General features: G+C 36.0%; 2 protein-coding genes across 8 annotated transcripts in view; one reads left to right on the forward strand and one right to left on the reverse strand.

Annotated features, from left to right (window-relative positions):
* LOC149837238 (choline monooxygenase, chloroplastic-like) overlaps positions 1-7,146 on the forward strand; it is a 19,316-nt gene extending 12,170 nt beyond the window's left edge. The window contains exons 7-10 of one of the 2 annotated variants that reach the window (XM_090007283.1): positions 5,820-5,941; positions 6,027-6,120; positions 6,691-6,770; positions 6,845-7,146. In XM_090007283.1, coding sequence (XP_089863409.1) covers positions 5,820-5,941; positions 6,027-6,120; positions 6,691-6,770; positions 6,845-6,998 — 450 coding nt within the window. In that variant the 3' untranslated portion in view covers positions 6,999-7,146. The remainder of the gene's footprint in view (positions 1-5,819; positions 5,942-6,026; positions 6,121-6,690; positions 6,771-6,844) is intronic. The other variant, XM_090007284.1, reaches the window with a different exon arrangement.
* Positions 7,147-13,094: 5,948 nt separating this feature from the next.
* LOC149837239 (calcium-transporting ATPase 5, plasma membrane-type-like) overlaps positions 13,095-18,870 on the reverse strand; it is a 200,817-nt gene continuing 195,041 nt past the window's right edge. For 3 of the 6 annotated variants that reach the window (XM_090005907.1, XM_090005905.1, XM_090005910.1), the window contains 10 exons: positions 18,030-18,194; positions 17,830-17,946; positions 17,641-17,739; positions 17,405-17,542; positions 17,233-17,333; positions 17,013-17,058; positions 16,788-16,922; positions 14,589-14,696; positions 14,414-14,505; positions 13,697-14,335 (listed from right to left, as the gene is read on the reverse strand). In XM_090005907.1, coding sequence (XP_089862033.1) covers positions 14,161-14,335; positions 14,414-14,505; positions 14,589-14,696; positions 16,788-16,922; positions 17,013-17,058; positions 17,233-17,333; positions 17,405-17,542; positions 17,641-17,739; positions 17,830-17,946; positions 18,030-18,194 — 1,176 coding nt within the window. In that variant the 3' untranslated portion in view covers positions 13,697-14,160. The other 3 variants (XM_090005909.1, XM_090005908.1, XM_090005906.1) reach the window with 2 other exon arrangements.

The following is an 18,870-nucleotide window of genomic DNA, read 5'->3' on the forward strand; positions in this document are numbered from 1 at the left end:
TTTTTCTCGAAAAAAACCATTTATTGAAAATGTCTCCAAGAGAAGCCCTCGTCGAGAAATTACCTTGAACGATACAAGTGACTTTGGTTTATGTAACGACCCCAACTCATACCCAAGAAAAAGTGACAAATTTTTTTTTAAAAACAAATGCGGAAACATTCTCAGAGAGCCGGGGCCTTTACAGTTAAACACAACCGCCACCACAAGGGATCTTATACTCATCTTTCATACCAAACCATAATCAAACAAAACTTATTTATTCAAATGTAAAGAGTCTGAAACATAATTAATTAAAGGTAAAGAAAGCAAAAAGAAAGAGCCACGTCATCCCAAGAATCTGCCCTGCAGTCATGTAGTCCTCTCGTGACTCTTTTCAAAAGTAAGCCCTCCTTACTAGGCATTTGAGACTGCGAAAAACACAAAAAGTAGGGTGTCAAAATTCAAAGAATTCTGCGTATGAATCTCTCAAATGAAACAAATAAGCATAAAGAACACAAATAAGATTCATGCAATAATTTAGAGGAATGCATTTATGACAAATTCGTAATTCAATTAATTATTTATGCAATAGGGAACAATTGTTAAGCATAAGGGACAATTTAATAATCAATAGGGGTCATAAGTTAAGCAATATAGACATTTAACATGCAGTAGGGAAGAAACATTATGCATTCATCAATATATTACAATTAAGGGAACAAGTAAATATGAATGATCTAATGCATAACAGGAGTATGCATGATTTCAATGCACATGTATGAATACATTATTATCTTTAGTCAAGTTTTCTTTTTCATATGCATGTTCTTATTAAATGCACACAATTTAAGTTTCTCTTTTTAATTACCGTTGCCTGCGGATACACCAAACGGGTAAAATTCCCGAGGTCAAGTTAGGTTGTCAGGGTAACTTAGCACACAATTTGTATTTTATTACTGAGTTCCAAACTTAGCCCTCGACCGATATCAGGAAACAACACCATCCATCAGAACATTAGAAATCAGTATCTAATGTCGGGGACATCAACATCCACAAGTACCACTTTTCTTGGTATACCAAAACAACAGTTGTGTCTATACACCACCCCTAGGCAAAGTGACAGATTTTTTATAAAACCGTGGTCAGGAGAAGAACCTCAATATCGGGTTCAAGGACAACAATAATGCACACAGAGTTTTTGTATCCTCACGGCCTCCAAACCGCTAAGCTCAAGATTACCTTTTTGTATAAGGAACATCAAAGGATCGTTAATTGCACTGTTATCTTTCTTATTTTGTTATTAAAATCAATTCCATAAATTTGCAAATCAATATGCAACCATAAGCTCGCAAGTCAACATGCGCAACTCTTCACGATCTACCACCCGCGGCAACAATAAAACAATGTAATTAAAACCACAATACTAAATATGATCTTTGCAATACATAAACAAGTAAAGTAAGGAGCACACCGGCTCAGGGCATTCCACTGCCCATGATGATATCCACTTTGATCATTTATGCATTCATATGCAAAAATCATTAGGAACACGCCAATGCATTCATTACATGTCACATGCTTTTCTATCCACAACCATGCATGCCAAATTAATACCACAAATTCACATTTCCAAATGTCAGGCTCGTCACGGGACTCTAACCCGTGAAAAAATGCAATATAGTGAAATAATATCCATATGACTTTTGCGATGCATTAAAACAAGTAAAGAATGAGCAATTTCAAGCTCGAGGCTCACCAGGCTTACGATGATCCATTTTGATCATCGATGCATCATATGCAAAAATCGAAACAATCATGCTACCAATGCAATGATGTCAACATACTTTTAAACTGCATACTCATATATGTCGAATAACAACGTGCATGCATTAAACATCCATATACATAAATTCACAACATTCATGTGTAGGTGCTTGTGTGTAATCATTCACACATATGCTTTCCTTTATGAGAACTAAATTTTGAAAATGCACGCATGCATATATCCTCAAACCATACATCCTCTCATGTACACATATTTTCAGCAAGCTACATATAACACAATGCTTAAGAGTGCCACATCACATTTATGCACATTAAACTCTGTCATGCATAAGATGCGATTCAGAACGAAGAGATACGTAAGAAGGTAGGTGTTGCACCCATTGAAAATAAGATGCGAGAGAATCGTTTACGGTGGTTTGGACATATTCGGCGAAGGCCTAATGATGCTCCAGTTAGAAGGTTGGAGAAATGGGAAAATATATTAGTTAAAAGAGGTCGGGGTAGGCCTAGGAAGACTTGGATGGAGATGATAGGAAAGGATATGAATGCTTTGAACCTCACCGAGGACATGGCGTTGGATAGAAATGATTGGAGGAAAAGGATTCATGTGGAAGACCCAAAATGAATTTCTTTTTTGGTTCATATCGCTGACCCCAATTGTTTTGGGATGAAGGCGTAGTTGTTGTTGTTTGTTGTTGAAACTCTGTCATGCATAGTATGTTTCAAAATCCTAAACAAGTCATAGCATGAACATGGTCTATACGCATCTATTCTTGTAAACTAGGCCAGCACCATAAAGGTAGAGTACATTCATTTATATATATATTTTTAACATGAATAGGCCAGCAGTGGAATTAGAACAGTCACTTCACACAATGAACATTTACATGGGGACAATACCTTGGTTTAGTCTTAATCACAGTTTTTTTTTTAGACAAATAGAGTAGAGTCCCAGCCGAGCCCACTCGGCTGGGATCAGGGTGGCCCTGCAAACAGACCATGCACAGACTGGGCCTGTGCAGGTCTGGCAGGACCCTCATCCAAGGCATAACCCGGGGCTGTCAGGCCAGCCCAGGCCTGACAGTCTGTGCACAGGCCCTACCAGGGCCTGTACATGCGAGTGCCAGGGTCTGGCAGACAGCCAAACCCTGCTCGGCTGGCTGCTAGCCAGCCCCTAAGCCCTTCAACAAAAAGGGCATCAGTTTTTTTTGTTGCAATGATGTCTGATTACTATCACTGATCCGCAGCCAAGATCGATGCCCAGAAAACAATGTAACTGGTGTATGAAAAACTGGTTGCATCTTTAAAGAGACTTCCACAAGAGTCCGTAAATCTCACCCATTGTAACAAATACATGTATCGGACCACTCTAGGAGATTTTCAACACAAAAACGGTATATATTCTTTTTTTGAAAAACTACCAGGCATAGCCCTAGCCGAGCCCAGTCGGCTGAGGTCGAGAGGATCCTGCACACAGACCCTGCACAGGCCGGGCCTGTGCAGGTCTGGCAGGGTCCTCTCCAGCATCACTTAGGGGACTATCAGGCCAGTTCCGGGCCTGACAGTTAGAGTACAGGATTCTGTTTAAATTCAATACATTAAAGATGAGGGTGGAAAAGCGAGGAGAAGGACATTGAGAGTGAAAGACAATGCTCATTCCGTTTCTCAACAAAAGCAATAAGAATCCAAGGAGAACATTGCTTACACTGGTACAACATTTTCTAACATACACGGTGCAGTTTAAATCTCATACCTCGGTGCTGTCAATAAGCAAAAAGTCGGGAATTTACTTCAGCTAACTTAATGTGCTTCTGACCACTAAAGAAAACAATTATAAAAATACAGTGATTTGGGTTACAATGAAAAGTGGAGCCTTATTCACAAAACATAGCCTGATTCACCATGCATGATCATTGCTGAAATTTCTATACGACACTAGTAAAGGTCTGCCACTTAAACTGTTATAAACCAGAAAATAAAAAGAAATAATACATCAATGCTCAATAAGAAACCGAGCATAACTTAGGTGCAGTCAATCAAGAGAGCGTCCAATTAATATATTAGGCAGTTATCTTCTCACATCTTTCCTGACGGGGCATACACAGAGCATCCTGGTGCATTCACCAACCAAAATAGACTACAAACCACCAATAAAAATTCTGTTTTTACATATACAAAAATTTATTTCTTTGAAAGAATAGAGATATTCAAGAATACTACTGTGGAGGAGGATCCATGCATCACCCTCCATGTATATTTATAAAAAAAGGGTTTTAAACACTCTTTTCATGAATTTTCATCAAATTATTGCATGGAAATCCGATCCATATCAATTTCTCACTTGATTCAAGGGCGAAAACCCATACCATGAATAAAAACTTGAAGAAAAACGATGGTGAATGTTGAAAAACGTAGGTAAATGGTTGGAGATGATCCAAACTCCTATTCTTTCTCATTTTTCCTTCCTTTTTCTCACTTTATCTCTCCTCCTTTTTTTTCCGTCTCTTTCTCTTTTCTCTCTCTCTTTTTGGGGTCTTTTTATAGGCCCCATAGGGGAGGTCGCCCCTCCCTTTGTTTTCTAATTTTTTTGAAACTCTTCCAAATGTTTACTTTTTTCAAAATTTTGTTAAAAGAGAACTCTTAGTCTCTCAAATCTTCTTGAACTCTTCCATAGGTGTTTAAGGGCTCTTTCAAGAGTCCTAAACAAACCTCAAAATAATTTTTTGGAATTGCATTAAATTAATTAATTAATTATTTATTTAATATTAAATTACAAATAAATTTTCAAAAGTTTCCAAAATTTACCAAATTAATGTTGGAGGCTTCTTAACATAAATAAACCCCAATTTAAAGGTTTTTGATGAATTTAAAGTTAGAAAAATCATCGGACATGGATTTGGATTCAGATCTAAATCCATATCCGAAATCCAAATAGGTTTTAAACTGGATCAAATCTAGATTAATATGGGTCTAGAATAGGGTCCAAATTCATATTAATTTGGATCAAATCCCTCAGATCCAGTCCGATCCAAGTCCGAATCTGAACTGACAAACTGCTCAATTTTTTGAAAAATGCGATTTTCGGGCCAATCGTAGCCCAAATTTAGAAAAGTAAAATAGCGTTGCGCTCAGAATTCCGATACGCATCCAACGACATATAACACGAATATCAAATTCTGAATTTCGCCCAAAATAACTCGAATTTCGCTCAAATTTTGCTTGAATTTAAACGTCGAAAACAAAACTTTTTCTCACGTTTTGATTGGATCGTTTAGACCTAGTTGATGAGACATGGGTCAAACCCAAACTCAAAAACATCAATCTAAAATCGAGGTTCAAACGATTTTTCTCCCATCTCAAATTTAACTAAGTGTGAAAATACATGACATTACAGTTTATATTCTTTTTTCATGCACTAAGATAACAATAAATGTAGTAAATTGCAGTAAAAACGAGGTAGAACTCTGAAGACTTCATTTTTCTCTTGGTTGGCATGTCAAGAAACTGCAAAGATTTTCTTTTCCACCTTCATCCACCATGACATGCACAGGCCGTTGCTTGTTACCTTTTCTCAAAGCTAATATGTTGCCGGCTAGGCTAGTAAGAGACCCATTAAATGCCTTGGTCCCATGCAACTAATAGGTTCTATATGAGCCAAACTTTGAAATTATTTTGGACAGTTTCACTATTGAGTAGACTGCTTTGTTGAATGATTACTTCTATGTTGTAGCATGCTAAATGTTGTGCAAAAACGTTTGTTTTCTGATGGATATGAGGCTAAGAATTGACCAATTCAAAAGGAACTAAACAATCATTTCATGGATATGATGGTTATAATAAGAAACGTTCCCTTTTATCATTTTGAAGTACCAAACATGCAATTGTACATCCACAAAGAATTCTATTTAATCAAGAAAAAGCCTACCTTTTTTTCTCTTTTTGGCTTCACAGACACATTAACACACTTATGACACGTGCAACACACACACGTACACACACACACACATGCATGCTTGGATTTGTGCTGAACTCATGCATTGTTGCTGCTGAATTAGATATATGAGAAGGTTAGCATTCAAAGATGTGAAAGTGTACAAATAGAGAAAGGTGATGATTTTGACAGACTTGGTTTGAAGGCTCTGTATGCTTTTATTTATCCTAATTTTATGATCAACAGGTAATTATGAATAATGGCTAAGTTGACATTACTTCTTGAAAGAACAATAACGAAATAAATGAAGCTAACTTCTTGCATGTTCTAGGTATGGTCCTTGGATGGACACTAATCTTGTCATTCCAACTGGCCCTTCGAAATGTCAAGTGATATTTGATTACTTCCTTGACTCTTGTTCAAAGGTAAAAGTCATGCCAACCAGTACACTTGTTGTCAAGTTATCTGCTAGTGAACTCCTAAGGATGCCTGGTTTTTTGTTCTTCAACCTTACAACTTTGTTTTTTGCCAATGCTTTTTGGAGCATTTATTCAAGCACTTTAAACTTTAATTTTCTGTGCAATTTTTTTTTCAGCGACTTCTCATGCAATATAAATTTCATATAGCTTTCATTTCTGTGTGGTTTTTCTTTATTTTTGCTTTAAAATTTGAAAGACTGCATTGACGAAATCTTGCAGGCACCTGATTCATTAAAAACTATACCTGTTAAGGACAGTAATACTGGCAGGTGCTAGAATATAATCATCAGCAGTTATCATTTCTATTGATCTGAATTCTGCTGTCATAAAGTCCTTTTCAGGAGTCAGCTGTTTTGGTTGTGTGGGCTTTCATGTTTTCCCCAATCCTATTTTTTTCAGTTCTGCAACTTGTTTCACTATTTAAAGTCTTCACCCAGGCTATTGGTAGCATGGTTCCTGTGGTTGGTTCACATCATTCTTTTATTGTTGTTTGGCTGCTGGTATTCTTTACACTAGTGTGATGCCCAAAATTGTATTCGCGCTAGGAGGATGAGACATTCATCAAAAGGAGTCTGGAAGAAAGTGAAAGAGTTCAGGTATGAGAAAAATAAAACGGCATCCCTTGTAATAATATTTTGTTCTGATTTTCTCAATCATGAATGAGATGCAGATGGAAGATATTATACTGTGCGAAGGTGTCCAGAGGGGGCTTGAGTCACCAGCATATTCCTCTGGCCGCTACGCCCCAACAGTTGAGAATGCCATGCACCATTTTCACTGCCTTCTTCATGAGGGCTTTACTGCCTCATGATTCTTTGCCTTAGGATCATTTGGAACATTGATTGCTTTAAGACCAGAACAATGGAGAGAATGTTTGAAATTTAAAGCTGAACTTCATGATAGGGGGCATAGTTAAGATGGCTCCTTTTGTGTCTGCAATGTGATTCACTGGATGATCTACAGCATTGCGTCAATGGCATGGGTTCAGATGTTCAACCAAACAGCGTGTCTAGTCGGCATTGGTAAAGCCATTTCCGTACCTAATAAAGTAAATGGGGTTAGGCATTGCCTGGAAGTCCCATAACAACAGAATCACATCATGGTAGGGCACAGCGAGCCGAGTTAGCTCAAGCTCGGCTCGGACTCGACCTCTTTAAGCTCAGCTCGAACTCGTTTGGAAAATTAAATGAGCTGAGCTTGAACAATGATCTAAGCTTGATATAGATAAACATAGATAAACAAGCCAAGTTTAAACAGGCAGTCGAGCTCCCCGATTAAGCTTGGTTTATATAGGCATATGATGCCTTAGATTTGTATATGAGCAAATTTTGTTGACAAAACTAACAAAAAAAGGGTGTTACCCTAATGGGTAAGACTTTGAGCTTTCACATGAGTGCTGAGATTGAATCGCAGTGTCTCTATTGTTACAAAACTACCACGTAGGAGTGTCAACTGGTGGGGTTTGATTTGGACCCAGGTAAAACCAGACTTGGATCAGATTTTCAGGTATGGTATTGGGTCTGGACTCTGGTCTAATTGGGTCTACTATAAGAGAAACCAGGCCTGGACCCAATAAGAACTATGAACCAGACCTGGACCATACCTGGTAAAATAATATTTTTTTATAATTTTTAAATTGAAAAATAGCGGGTCTTAACTTGCATCGGACCTGGGTCTGGTATAAAATTTCACAAATTATACTTGGGTCCATGTACTAATTGGACCTTTGGGTCCGGACTTAGGTTTTAATCAGGTTTTCTTATTTGCCACCATACCCAGCCCCTATAGGGTTTGGTCTGGGTAAACCAGGCCCGTTGACACCCCTACTATCACGTGAGAGATGTGGGTGTGGTGCTGCATATCTGGCCTCTGCCAAATTGCAGCACGGCCTACACTTGATCTATGGTTTTACTTTTTGGATGCTCCCTCCTGATTTTCTGTTTTTCTTCCTACTTTTTTAACCTAAGCAATGGCAAATTAGAGCCTCACTTTTTTAGAATAGAACACATTATTCCAAGATGTAAGTGCATTTTGGACTACAGGATCAGACTTTTTCTGATTTAGATTATCATATTGGAACTTTTCTGTGGGTCATCATTCAGATCAAGCTTCAACCTTGCCCATTTGCATCTTTTATAATGTTTTTAATAGATTTAGTATAAAAAATTTAACTTTAGATTAAGGCTGATGAATGAGCAGAACAAATCTAACATGAGGTGTTCAAGCTTGGCTCATTTTCATGACAAGTTGAGTTGAGCTCAAGCTCATGACAAGCTCGAACTAAATGAGATGAATTTAAAATTAAGGTTCTGTTTGGGGGATGATGTTGGAGACGAGGAGGGTTGATAGGAGTGGTGAAGAGAACCGGCGACGATATTAGAGTTGTCAATACATCCTTGTCAGCAAAGGAGGAGCCATGTTATGAGGGGAGTGGGCATGCGCCCACCCTGACCCACAGAAATCCCTTAAGGGGATATGAGTGCCCACCTTGACTCTCAAAAAGTGTAGGGAGTGCCTGACCCAAAAGAGTGATGCCCTTTCATTCCCACCTCCATCCCCCCCCCTCTCTTTCTCTCTCTCTCTCTCTCACACACACACACACACACACACACACACTTTCTACGGCTCTACCCTCCTTGTGACCCCATCAGTGCGTCTCTTTCTCTTTGAGACCACACTTGTGCCTCCTCTCTCTCACCCTCCGTAGCTTCGCCCTCCCCACGACCCCACTTGTGGCCCCCTCTCTCTCTCTCTCTCTCTCTCTCCCTCCACGGCTCCGCCCTTCCTGTGACCCCACTCTCTTGATTCCCTCTCGATCTTCGCCCAGACCGTGATCCCACTTGTGATTGGGACTCCTTCTTCACGGTTTTGCCCCTACCCACGGCCATACAACGCACAGTGGCAAGCCGAGCCCCATAATGCCACAACAACTGCACATGACAAGGTCTACTCTCTCTCTCTCTCTTGTATTAAGGGTATAAATGCATAATTGATGATGTAAGAATTAAGGTTTTGATTCGAATATTGATTTAGGGTTTTTTGTATTTTTTTTTCAAATTAGCATTTAGGTTTTTAATGGGATGGATATTAATTAGTTATTTATGTATTTTTTTAATCAACATTACACTAGATCCATATGCTTGATTTGAGTTAAAAATTTGGAGGCTTTTTATTTTTTGTTTCAATTAGTTTGTATATGAAAACTATGAATGATGTTTTCTAGGATTGAGGTTTTTATTATTATTTTTAAATAGCATGAATATTTAATTAGGTTTTAGAGTTTTTATGTTTTTCTAAATAATATTTATATTTTATTTTTATTTTAAATAAGATTAATATTTAATAAAGATATTTTATATTTTTTAATTAACATTAAACATGATTCTACATGCTTGAATAGCATAAATGCATAATTGATGATGTAAGAATTAAGGTTTTGTTAACATTTAGGTTTAAGGCTTTTCGTGCTTTTTTTCTAATTAGCATTTAGGTTTTTAATGAGATGTTTAATAATTAGTTTTTTATGTATTTTTTTAATCAACATTGTGCTTGACTCATATGCTTTATTTTAGTTAAAAATTTGAGGGTTTTGTTATGAAAACTATTAATGATGTTTGCTAGGATTGAATTTTCATTTAGTTTTTTTAAATAACATGAATGTTTAATTAGGTTTTAGAGTTTTTTTAATATCATTTAGATTTTATTTTATTTTTAAATAAGATAAATATTTAATTTAGGTATTTTTATATTTTTTAATTAACATTAAACATGATTCTAAATGCTTGAATGATAATGTAAGAATTAGGGTTTTGATTAGCATTTAGGTTTAGGGGTTTTTGTGTTTTTTCTCCCAATTAGCATTTAGGTTTTTAATAAGATGAATTAGTTATTTCTGTATTTTTTTAATGAACATTATACATGATCTACATTATTGATTCTAATTAAAAATTTGCGGGTTTTGTTATTTTTTATTTTAATTAGTTTATGTATAAAAACTATGAATGATGTTTGATAGAATTGAGGTTTCAATTTTCTTTGTACTTGCTAGTATAGTTTATTATTATAAAAATTATTTTTCCTACATCGAGGACATATTTGACACAGATAGCAATGAATTAATTATGAATGATTTTTAAAATATAAAAAATCGATGAGGCCAATTGTAAAACGTATTAATTAGAATAACTATTTGATTTTTTTAAACATGTTAATATATTTCAATTTTCTATTAATTTTACTATCTTTTTTCATTAGGTTGGTGCTTTTATTTATTAACTTTATCATAAAGATAAATTTGTGAAAGGCATAAAATTTACTAAATATGTTTTATGTTCTTTTTTGTTTTGAGTGGTTTATACTTTTTTTAATTATTTATAAAATATTTATGATGTCCTTTGTAGATGTTTTAGAATATTAACTAATTAAATTGCTATCTATTTACAAGATATTTGTATTTCTTTGTCACGTCTTGTTGAATGCATTTCAAGATCGAAGCTTGAGCTTAGTCACATTGCATTATTGATGAAAGATACTTTCTTTGAATGAATGAGTTTGTGTTTGAATGATATATGTTTGTGTTTGAACTTTAAATATTTAAAGAAATTTATGAGTAAGAAATAAATTTATATTTTTGAATAAATTGTTGGCAAGGTTAAAATGTATTTGAATGAATTTATGCTTGTCTTTAAATATTTTAAAAAATTTATGTTTGTATTTGAATGATATATGTTTGTGTTTGAACTTTGAATGTTTGAAAAAAATTATGAGCAAAAAATAAATTTATAGTTTTGAATGAATTGATGAGCGTGTTATGAAGTTACATGTTTGAATATTTGATGAGCAAGTTAAACTGTATTTTAATGAATTTACATTTATATTTAAATGTTAGTAAAATGAATTTATGTTTGTGATTAAATGATATAAGTTTGTGTTTAAACTTTGAATGTTTGAAGAAACTTATAAACAAGAAATAAATTTTGAATTTTGAATGAATTGATGGGCAAGTTATGAAATTACATGTTGGAATATTTCATATGCAAATTAAAATGTGTTTGAATGAATTTATGTATGTTAGAAGCAAGACCCAAGTTAAAATGGGTTCTATGGATGTTGTTAGATCCAAGTTACCTAAATTATGTTATCTAATCTATAGTTACATTACTTTAGCTATTTGTTTCTTCAATTTTTGTTAATAAATGACATGCAGCTAAATGAGTCATTGAGTTAACCCAAGTCACGAGTCACTAGTGGACAAACAGATTCTTAAATCACTATGCATTTGTGCCCACCCTGGCTTAAATTCCTGGCTCCGTCCTTGGTTGTGAGGGCACAATCAGAACAGCAGCCGTCTTTAGACTTTTTTTTCTCTTATCACCATTCTCGTCTCACAAATCTTGGCTTCCAAACACCTCAGGTAGGCGGGACTTAATCTATCTCGCTACATTTCCAGCTCTTAAACAAAGCTTAATAGGATTTGATTTGAACTCTAATCCTATTCAACCGAGTTCAAACAAGCTTGTTTACAGGAAAAAAATGCATTTTTTAAAGTTTGAAGCAAAAGAATTTGAACTATTCACCCCTTATTTGCAAGTCGCACTTCAACTATTTATTTTACACCATTTATTACTATTTAACAAGCCAAGCGGAGCCGAACATGTTTATGTTTGACCAGCCAAGCCTATTTCATGAGGTTAGTACAAGCAGAGCATGAGGAAAATCAAGAGCAGCTCATCTCATTTCCGGTTCTATTCTGTAATTTCAAGCTTACTAAATTGAACCTAGTTTTGACCTAGAGTCAAAATGAATCTTGCTAGTCTTTGTGCCTAAATTTGAATATATCATGATCAGACCCACAATCTGTTCATTGATGGCTTGAGAACTCTGGAGCGGCCTGAAATAACCAGTGTTCATAGCATTTGTACAAACCCTTTTATAACAGTAACCATTTTAAGAATGTTCAAGAACTGTTCTTTAATCGTTGCAACTTCGACAATGGTCATGAGATGCTGACAAGCTTCGATTCATATGACAATTGTACTGATACAAAATTCATGTGAAATTGAACTGATTCCGCAATAGTCTTTCACTGATACTAAATTCGTATGAAAATCGAAACCACAAATAAACGGATAGGTAGACAAAGCCCATGGATGAATCAGTAGCATCTGAATTTTTTAGTGTCAACTCATCTCTAAAGAGTACAATTAAAAATAATAATACTAATAATATATAGTTTACTAGTCAAGTTATCGGTCTGGAACAATCAAGTAGAGCATTGATGTTACAGTCAGGTGAAGTATACTAATTAGTTAAGCCTCTAAAATTGTCAGAGCCCTTCAAATGCGCAAATTGTCATTGTAAAAATCTTTTCACTGTACTGAATTAGCTTGAAATAGATTCTGCAAAGGGGCACATTGGTTTAGTATTTTAAATATTTTCAAGGTACTTTAAAGCATTTTTAATATTTTATTTTTAAAAGGCACGCTATATTCTGGTAAAAAGTTGACCGATCGATTCAGTTCTATTTTGAACCGGCCGATTCTCTGAATAGTTTTCAAAATAGAATCAGACCCGAAACCGATTCTGACAACGTTGCTTTTAAGAGCTTATGCTAATGCATCCTTGGCTTATTTTGACAATGGTGGGATAAGCCAACACATTCAGACCAACGTTCTCAGAATCTGATTTTGAAAGCTGACTGGATGGAATAGTTTTGATCACTTTATTTCAAAAACTGCTTTTAAAAACAAAAATTCATAAAAATCCAAAACATATTTTTTTAAGGAAAACTATATATAAAAAAGGTAAAATACAGAAATGAAGTATGCGATGAAGTAGAGAAGCAATCAAATTTTAAAATACATAGTTAATACTTAAAAATATAGTAGCAAACAAATATCATAATTATCACAAAATATTAAAAAAGAAAACAAACAACAGGCTAATTTTCAATAAATCAGTGAAGTGCTGAATCTAGGGCGAACAACTTTGATTCACTGTTTGAACATGGAAGGATCAAGGAAAATACCTGTTGGTAAGTATGGAAGCGTCCATGAGAACTAAGGGAACCCCAAATTGCCTAAAAGCCAGAATTATGATCCAAAGGATAAGCAATACACGATTCTGTGAGAGATCTAGGATGGATATACATAATGACAGATCCGAAGAATCAAACGAAATTAGGAAGCAAGAAACAGCATGTACATCTTGTGCTTCATTTGCATCTTGATCTGCATGAAACCTGGCATTTGAATTCAGAAGCAAGATTTTAAGGTGTGGCACTCCTTTAGTTGCCTTCTTGACCAGCCTCCTCACCATCCCTGCCACCTGAAACATGGGGAAATAGCACATGTTTACAAAATCAAAAACATGATTTACATAAGCTTGAAGAAAAATATCAACACAAGCAGAGAGAACATATAGAGAACCTCGTCTGAAACACCATATCCGCTTGAAATACACAGCATACGGGGTTTCTGGAACAGGTAGAAGTTTACCAAGAAATGCCAGAGGCCAGCTGCACTCACAAGACAAAACGTTAGTTCTTAAAGCCTGATATATGAAAAGCAGAAATCACTAGTTCGAATTCCTATTCCTTGCATAAAGACCACAGAAAACGTGCACGCATGAAGAAATGCAAAACTGCATGTTGGCGATCAAGGCCAAAAACAAAATAAGCAAGTAAATCTAGTCACACACAATAAATTTTGGTTTTTCTTATGCGTGAGAGGAAAACTTACAAGAAAAAAAAAGTATGATCAGGAACATACATCTACTTATGGGCGGCCCGTTTAATTGCATGTACATTTTTGTTGCATTAAAGCGAAAAGAACCAAACCAATCAAAAGCACTTTGACTTCCACATCATTAGAATTGTCTGTCATTTAAAGCAAACAAAGTTCAATGCAATTCTCATGAACTCCCAGAATAAAGGATAAGACTTATGCTAAATCTACCATGTACATTGGAATTCCATTATCTTTCACTTCATATAGCGGTAGGACAGAGCTCATGACAACTATTGCAGATGGGCAAACAGGTAGTTTTGGCAGTGTTCGAGAATTTCATAATGCAATGCATGTTGTGTTGTATCTTGTTTTTATAACAGACGTTTGGAGTAAATTGAAAAGCTGGACACATATCCATGAGAATAACTGAGAATCTGTGGTAAATGATCAAAATAAAAAATTAGTTGGTTCGCTGACAATCATCTACCATACAAAAATATAGTATCACCAACCTCATGAAACCAAGAGCAATGGACGCAAGCCACAACTGCCAAGTCAACTTGACAGTGGAAGCAAATTTCCCAAGGAATTCTACGATCAAAACCTACAAGAGGTTCTGCCGCGGTGAGAAAAATGGAAAATACAAACATGGAAACATATGAAACAAAAAATCCCACAAATACTTGCCTGAAAAATAACAGTAATCACAATTATCCCCATGAACAGGTGGTTTCTTATGATTCCAGAAAAGACGTTCAGCTCTTCAGGTTTCCGACAATTGAACTCATTGAACACCTGTAATACACAAAGCTTGCTAACTTTACCAGAGAATTGCTCAACGAACTTGAGAACAGGTGAAGTTCTGCATATAATTGAAGGCAAACACACTTCGAGATTCATGATTAATGCCAAACAAAATGTTGGTTGATATCATGCATAGAATGCTATGCTAAATAATTTCTTTTTTGTTTAAAATGATTCAATAGGGAATGTGAAAGAGGTCATGCCCAAGTTTCTCATTCTCACCACCTAAACAAACATGAGCACAGAAGCAAGTTTAGACATGCCAAAACAGAACCAAATTTAAACATGACCAACTACAACAAACCCAAGTTTTATTCTAACATCAGGAAGTGGCTGAAGTTTAGGTATTCAGTGGATATCAACATCTTGACCAAATTTCTTGCTCCAAACAAACTATGACCATGGTGGCTCTTTTACTAATTGTCACCACAAAAGAGAAAAAGAATGCACATTAAAATATGACTTTCCCCAACATACAACTAACAAATGCACTCTTTTGAAAATCACATTGCTCCCTCTGATGAAAAATAATATATGGAAGCAGTGGCATTTCAATTTCAAATTTTGTTGACAGCAAAAAGCTGTGAGTGCCTGTGTTTGTTGAGTTAATCATAACTCATGAAAGAATAAGTTGCCACTTGCTAATTATTCAACACTTTCAGCCACATTGGTGCTCCTGTTTCATGTTTGAGAAAACACTTTTGTCATGCACTAATCGGACATTCATAGGAACAATTATTTTGGAGATACCAGTATAGCTGGGAAATGAGACGAGCAGCTCGCTGTTCGGAACAGAAATTGAGCTTGGCAAGCCAAGCTACGAGCCAGCTCGTTAATTAAATGAGCCGAGCACGAACATCGCACGCTCGGCTCAACTCATTTTGCATATTATATATATATTATATATTATTAAGATTAAAAAAAAAATAAGTCAACTCTTGATCTGCTCATAATGAGCTCAGGTTTGGCTCAGCTCGTGGGCCAAGCTCGACCAGGGGTGCACCCTTAACGAGCCGAGACCAAACTCAGCTCGTTTACCATCCCTAGACACCAGTAGGAGCAGACATTAGAAGTACGGGATGAACACAGCACAGCCATATATATAGAGGCTCTAAGAAGGACGATTTGGGAGCATTGTGCAACTTTGCTTGTGCAAACCTCCAAGTTTCTACACATATTGTTAACATATGTGTGATGATCATGATTAAACTTCTGCATGTCGAGTTAAACTTTCCACGCATAAGGGAAAAAGTCATAGACAGCTTAGGCAGATGATTAGTTGAATATCATTTTGATAGTGGATAGCAGATTTGTAATTTCTGATGGCTAAGTGGCATAAATCTTCTGTTACAATACTTTTATTTCTTTGTTAGTACTTTTCTTATTCCATTGCTTAAGCAAAATTAAGTAATAAGACCTGAACCCTAGGTCATGATCATGGAATTCTGAGAGTGCAATTTAAATCTGTGTGCTACTTGGCAATTTACAACTTGAATGTCTTAGCCAAAATTGCACCTACTTGAACCTAGATGACCAAATTAGACCGGAACCATGCATAGTTCCATGTTATTTTTGACATCCACAAGATTAAACTCGTAGCTATGAGTCACATCAACAACTCGATCAAAAGCTACAGAAGGTCATGCCAGCCCCTCAAAATCATCTCAAGTCATCTTGTGTCTACTCATTTTTAGTATCAGATATGGGTCATATCAGTTTGGGTAATACCAGATCTTTTTATCAAATCTTCTAATGTCACCTGAATCGGTGTTTAAGGAGCCAGGCAAGTCCAGATGCAGCAACAGGTAATACTGAATGTGGATGCGCCTCCTCAGTCTTTTGAGAAAAAGGAGGCACTTATGTGACAGCACAATAAGAATGACTGTGCATGAGTATTCCAAAGAACAGTAAACAGTTTCTGCATTAACTGTTTATTAACTTGTGAATATTATGTGGCAGCACACAACTGCATAAAAATGTTATTCATCATGTGATAGTACAAATGCAATAAGAATAATCAACCGTGCCAGTAAATCAGATAAAGCATATGATACATACCAATATGAGAGTCGATTAACTTACTTGGCACATAACAAATGCGTTAAAGATAAAGGTATTCTTCACATTGTCAGCATCAGTACTCGACTTATTCGTAAGGTGCAATATGCGTATACCAGCAAAGTTGAAAACAAGGAGGACTGTTACTTGATACAGTGCCTGAAAATCCCACATCAATAATCAGAACCAACATATAAGAAAATAAAACTATTTGAGCCCTCGGGCTTCCATAAATACAAGTTCACATACTTGGATGATGATGTTTCTCCACATAACATTGGTAACAAGAGGATCCCTGAGAAAAAGATATCCACAATATAGGATTACACAAGTAATTGTGGATGTCTTTGATAGATCCAAAAACAAAACAATGGAACTATTATGATTATTCTAACTATTGAAGCTAAGTTAATAACTGTGAATAAATCAATGAATAATGAACCAATCAGTCAAAGATACGTTTTGTCACCTTCTACCAACTGGGTCTCTGTGCATAAGTTCATCCGTAGGTGGTTCAGTAGCCAATGCAAGTGCCCCAAGAGTATCCATTATGAGATTAACCCACAGAAGCTGTAGATAAAATTTTTCTAAGAAAATCATAAAACAACCAACCAACATGAATAAATCGGCAAAATGAAAACCTGCACAGCCTTTAAAGGAACATTCCCAACAGAAATTGCAGCAACCACATTTATTACAAGAGCTGCAACATTGACAGTGAGTTGAAATTGTATGAATTTCTGGATATTTGCATATACAGAACGTCCCCATCGGACAACCTGAAGTACAAAGGATAGAAAATTTATACATTAGGAATTCAAGGTTCAACATAAATGGATGATTCAGAATCGAATGTTTGATATTACACCATGCTGACCTTTACGACTGATGAAAAATTGTCATCTAAGATAATGATGTCAGAGCTTTCCTTTGCGACTTCAGTTCCCTGAATGCCCATTGCAAGACCTATATCTGCCTACAAGCCATAAACGGGGAAACTGCAAACATGAGAACATGAGACCAAATATGATAAAGTTTAGTGAGCAAGAAAAAAGAAATGTCTAACCTCATGCAATGCAGGAGCATCATTTGTACCATCACCTGTAACAGCCACAACATCTCCATTTTTCCTTAATGCTTGCACAAGTAGAAGTTTGTCACTAGGGGAAGATCTTCCCATTACCTGTATCAAATGTCATGGCAATGTCTGACCACAGGATGCAGAAACACAATGAAAGATTCAAAAGAAACTAATCGGGGCAATACAGATATTTGTGTTGCAACACGCTGCCTTTCTGTTTCTGAAAGGATGCGAAATCTTATTCCCTCAATAACAGTTGGCTCCACTGCAGATGCCTCTGGGTCAAGAATACCACACTCCAAAGCAATAGTTTTTGCTGTTTGAATATTGTCTCCAGTAACCATAAGAACCTATAAGGACGCACATCATGTTATACAAAGAATGAAAGCACAGCATATTTCAAATTATAGTTGACTAAATACATTACAAATATATATATATACCCTAATACATCCGTGCAAAATGAGGCACCGTGCTAAATGAATAATTTTATTGGATTTCCGGTGTTTTTTCTAAATTCTGACTGTAAAGATGTGTTTAGAATGATTGATTTACTAGAAATCGACACTTGGATCATGCATTTTGGATGAAAAAATGGTATTTAGATCCTTGAAAATTTATGAAAATTGTAGACCGTTGATTTTTGAAACCTTATAAAAAATATCCATGCACCGGAATCAAATGCTCCAAGAACTGATTCTATAAAAGTAAGCATATAGATCACATCTGTACGGTCAGAATTTCGAAAAAACCCCAAAAATCTGTCACACTGACTTGTTAAAAAGGCCAAATGAACTCGGTCAACTTTGACCGAGTCCATTTTGGTTCAATTTTTAAAAAAATGAATTGGGGGGTGAGGGTGTTAAGGCACGATCGTGCCAAACCCCCGACCCCGACTCCTCCTCCCCGTCCCCGACTTCTACTCCTCCTCTTCTGACGACGGTGACAACGATGGCGGCAACGAGATGAAATAGGTACGTGTCTCTCTCTTTGTTCCTCCTCTTCTTCCTTCTCCTCCTCCTCTCT

This window comes from Nuphar pumila, chromosome 5, assembly GCF_984573655.1.
Source record: "Nuphar pumila chromosome 5, dmNupPumi1.hap1.1, whole genome shotgun sequence".
Lineage (NCBI taxonomy): Eukaryota > Viridiplantae > Streptophyta > Magnoliopsida > Nymphaeales > Nymphaeaceae > Nuphar > Nuphar pumila.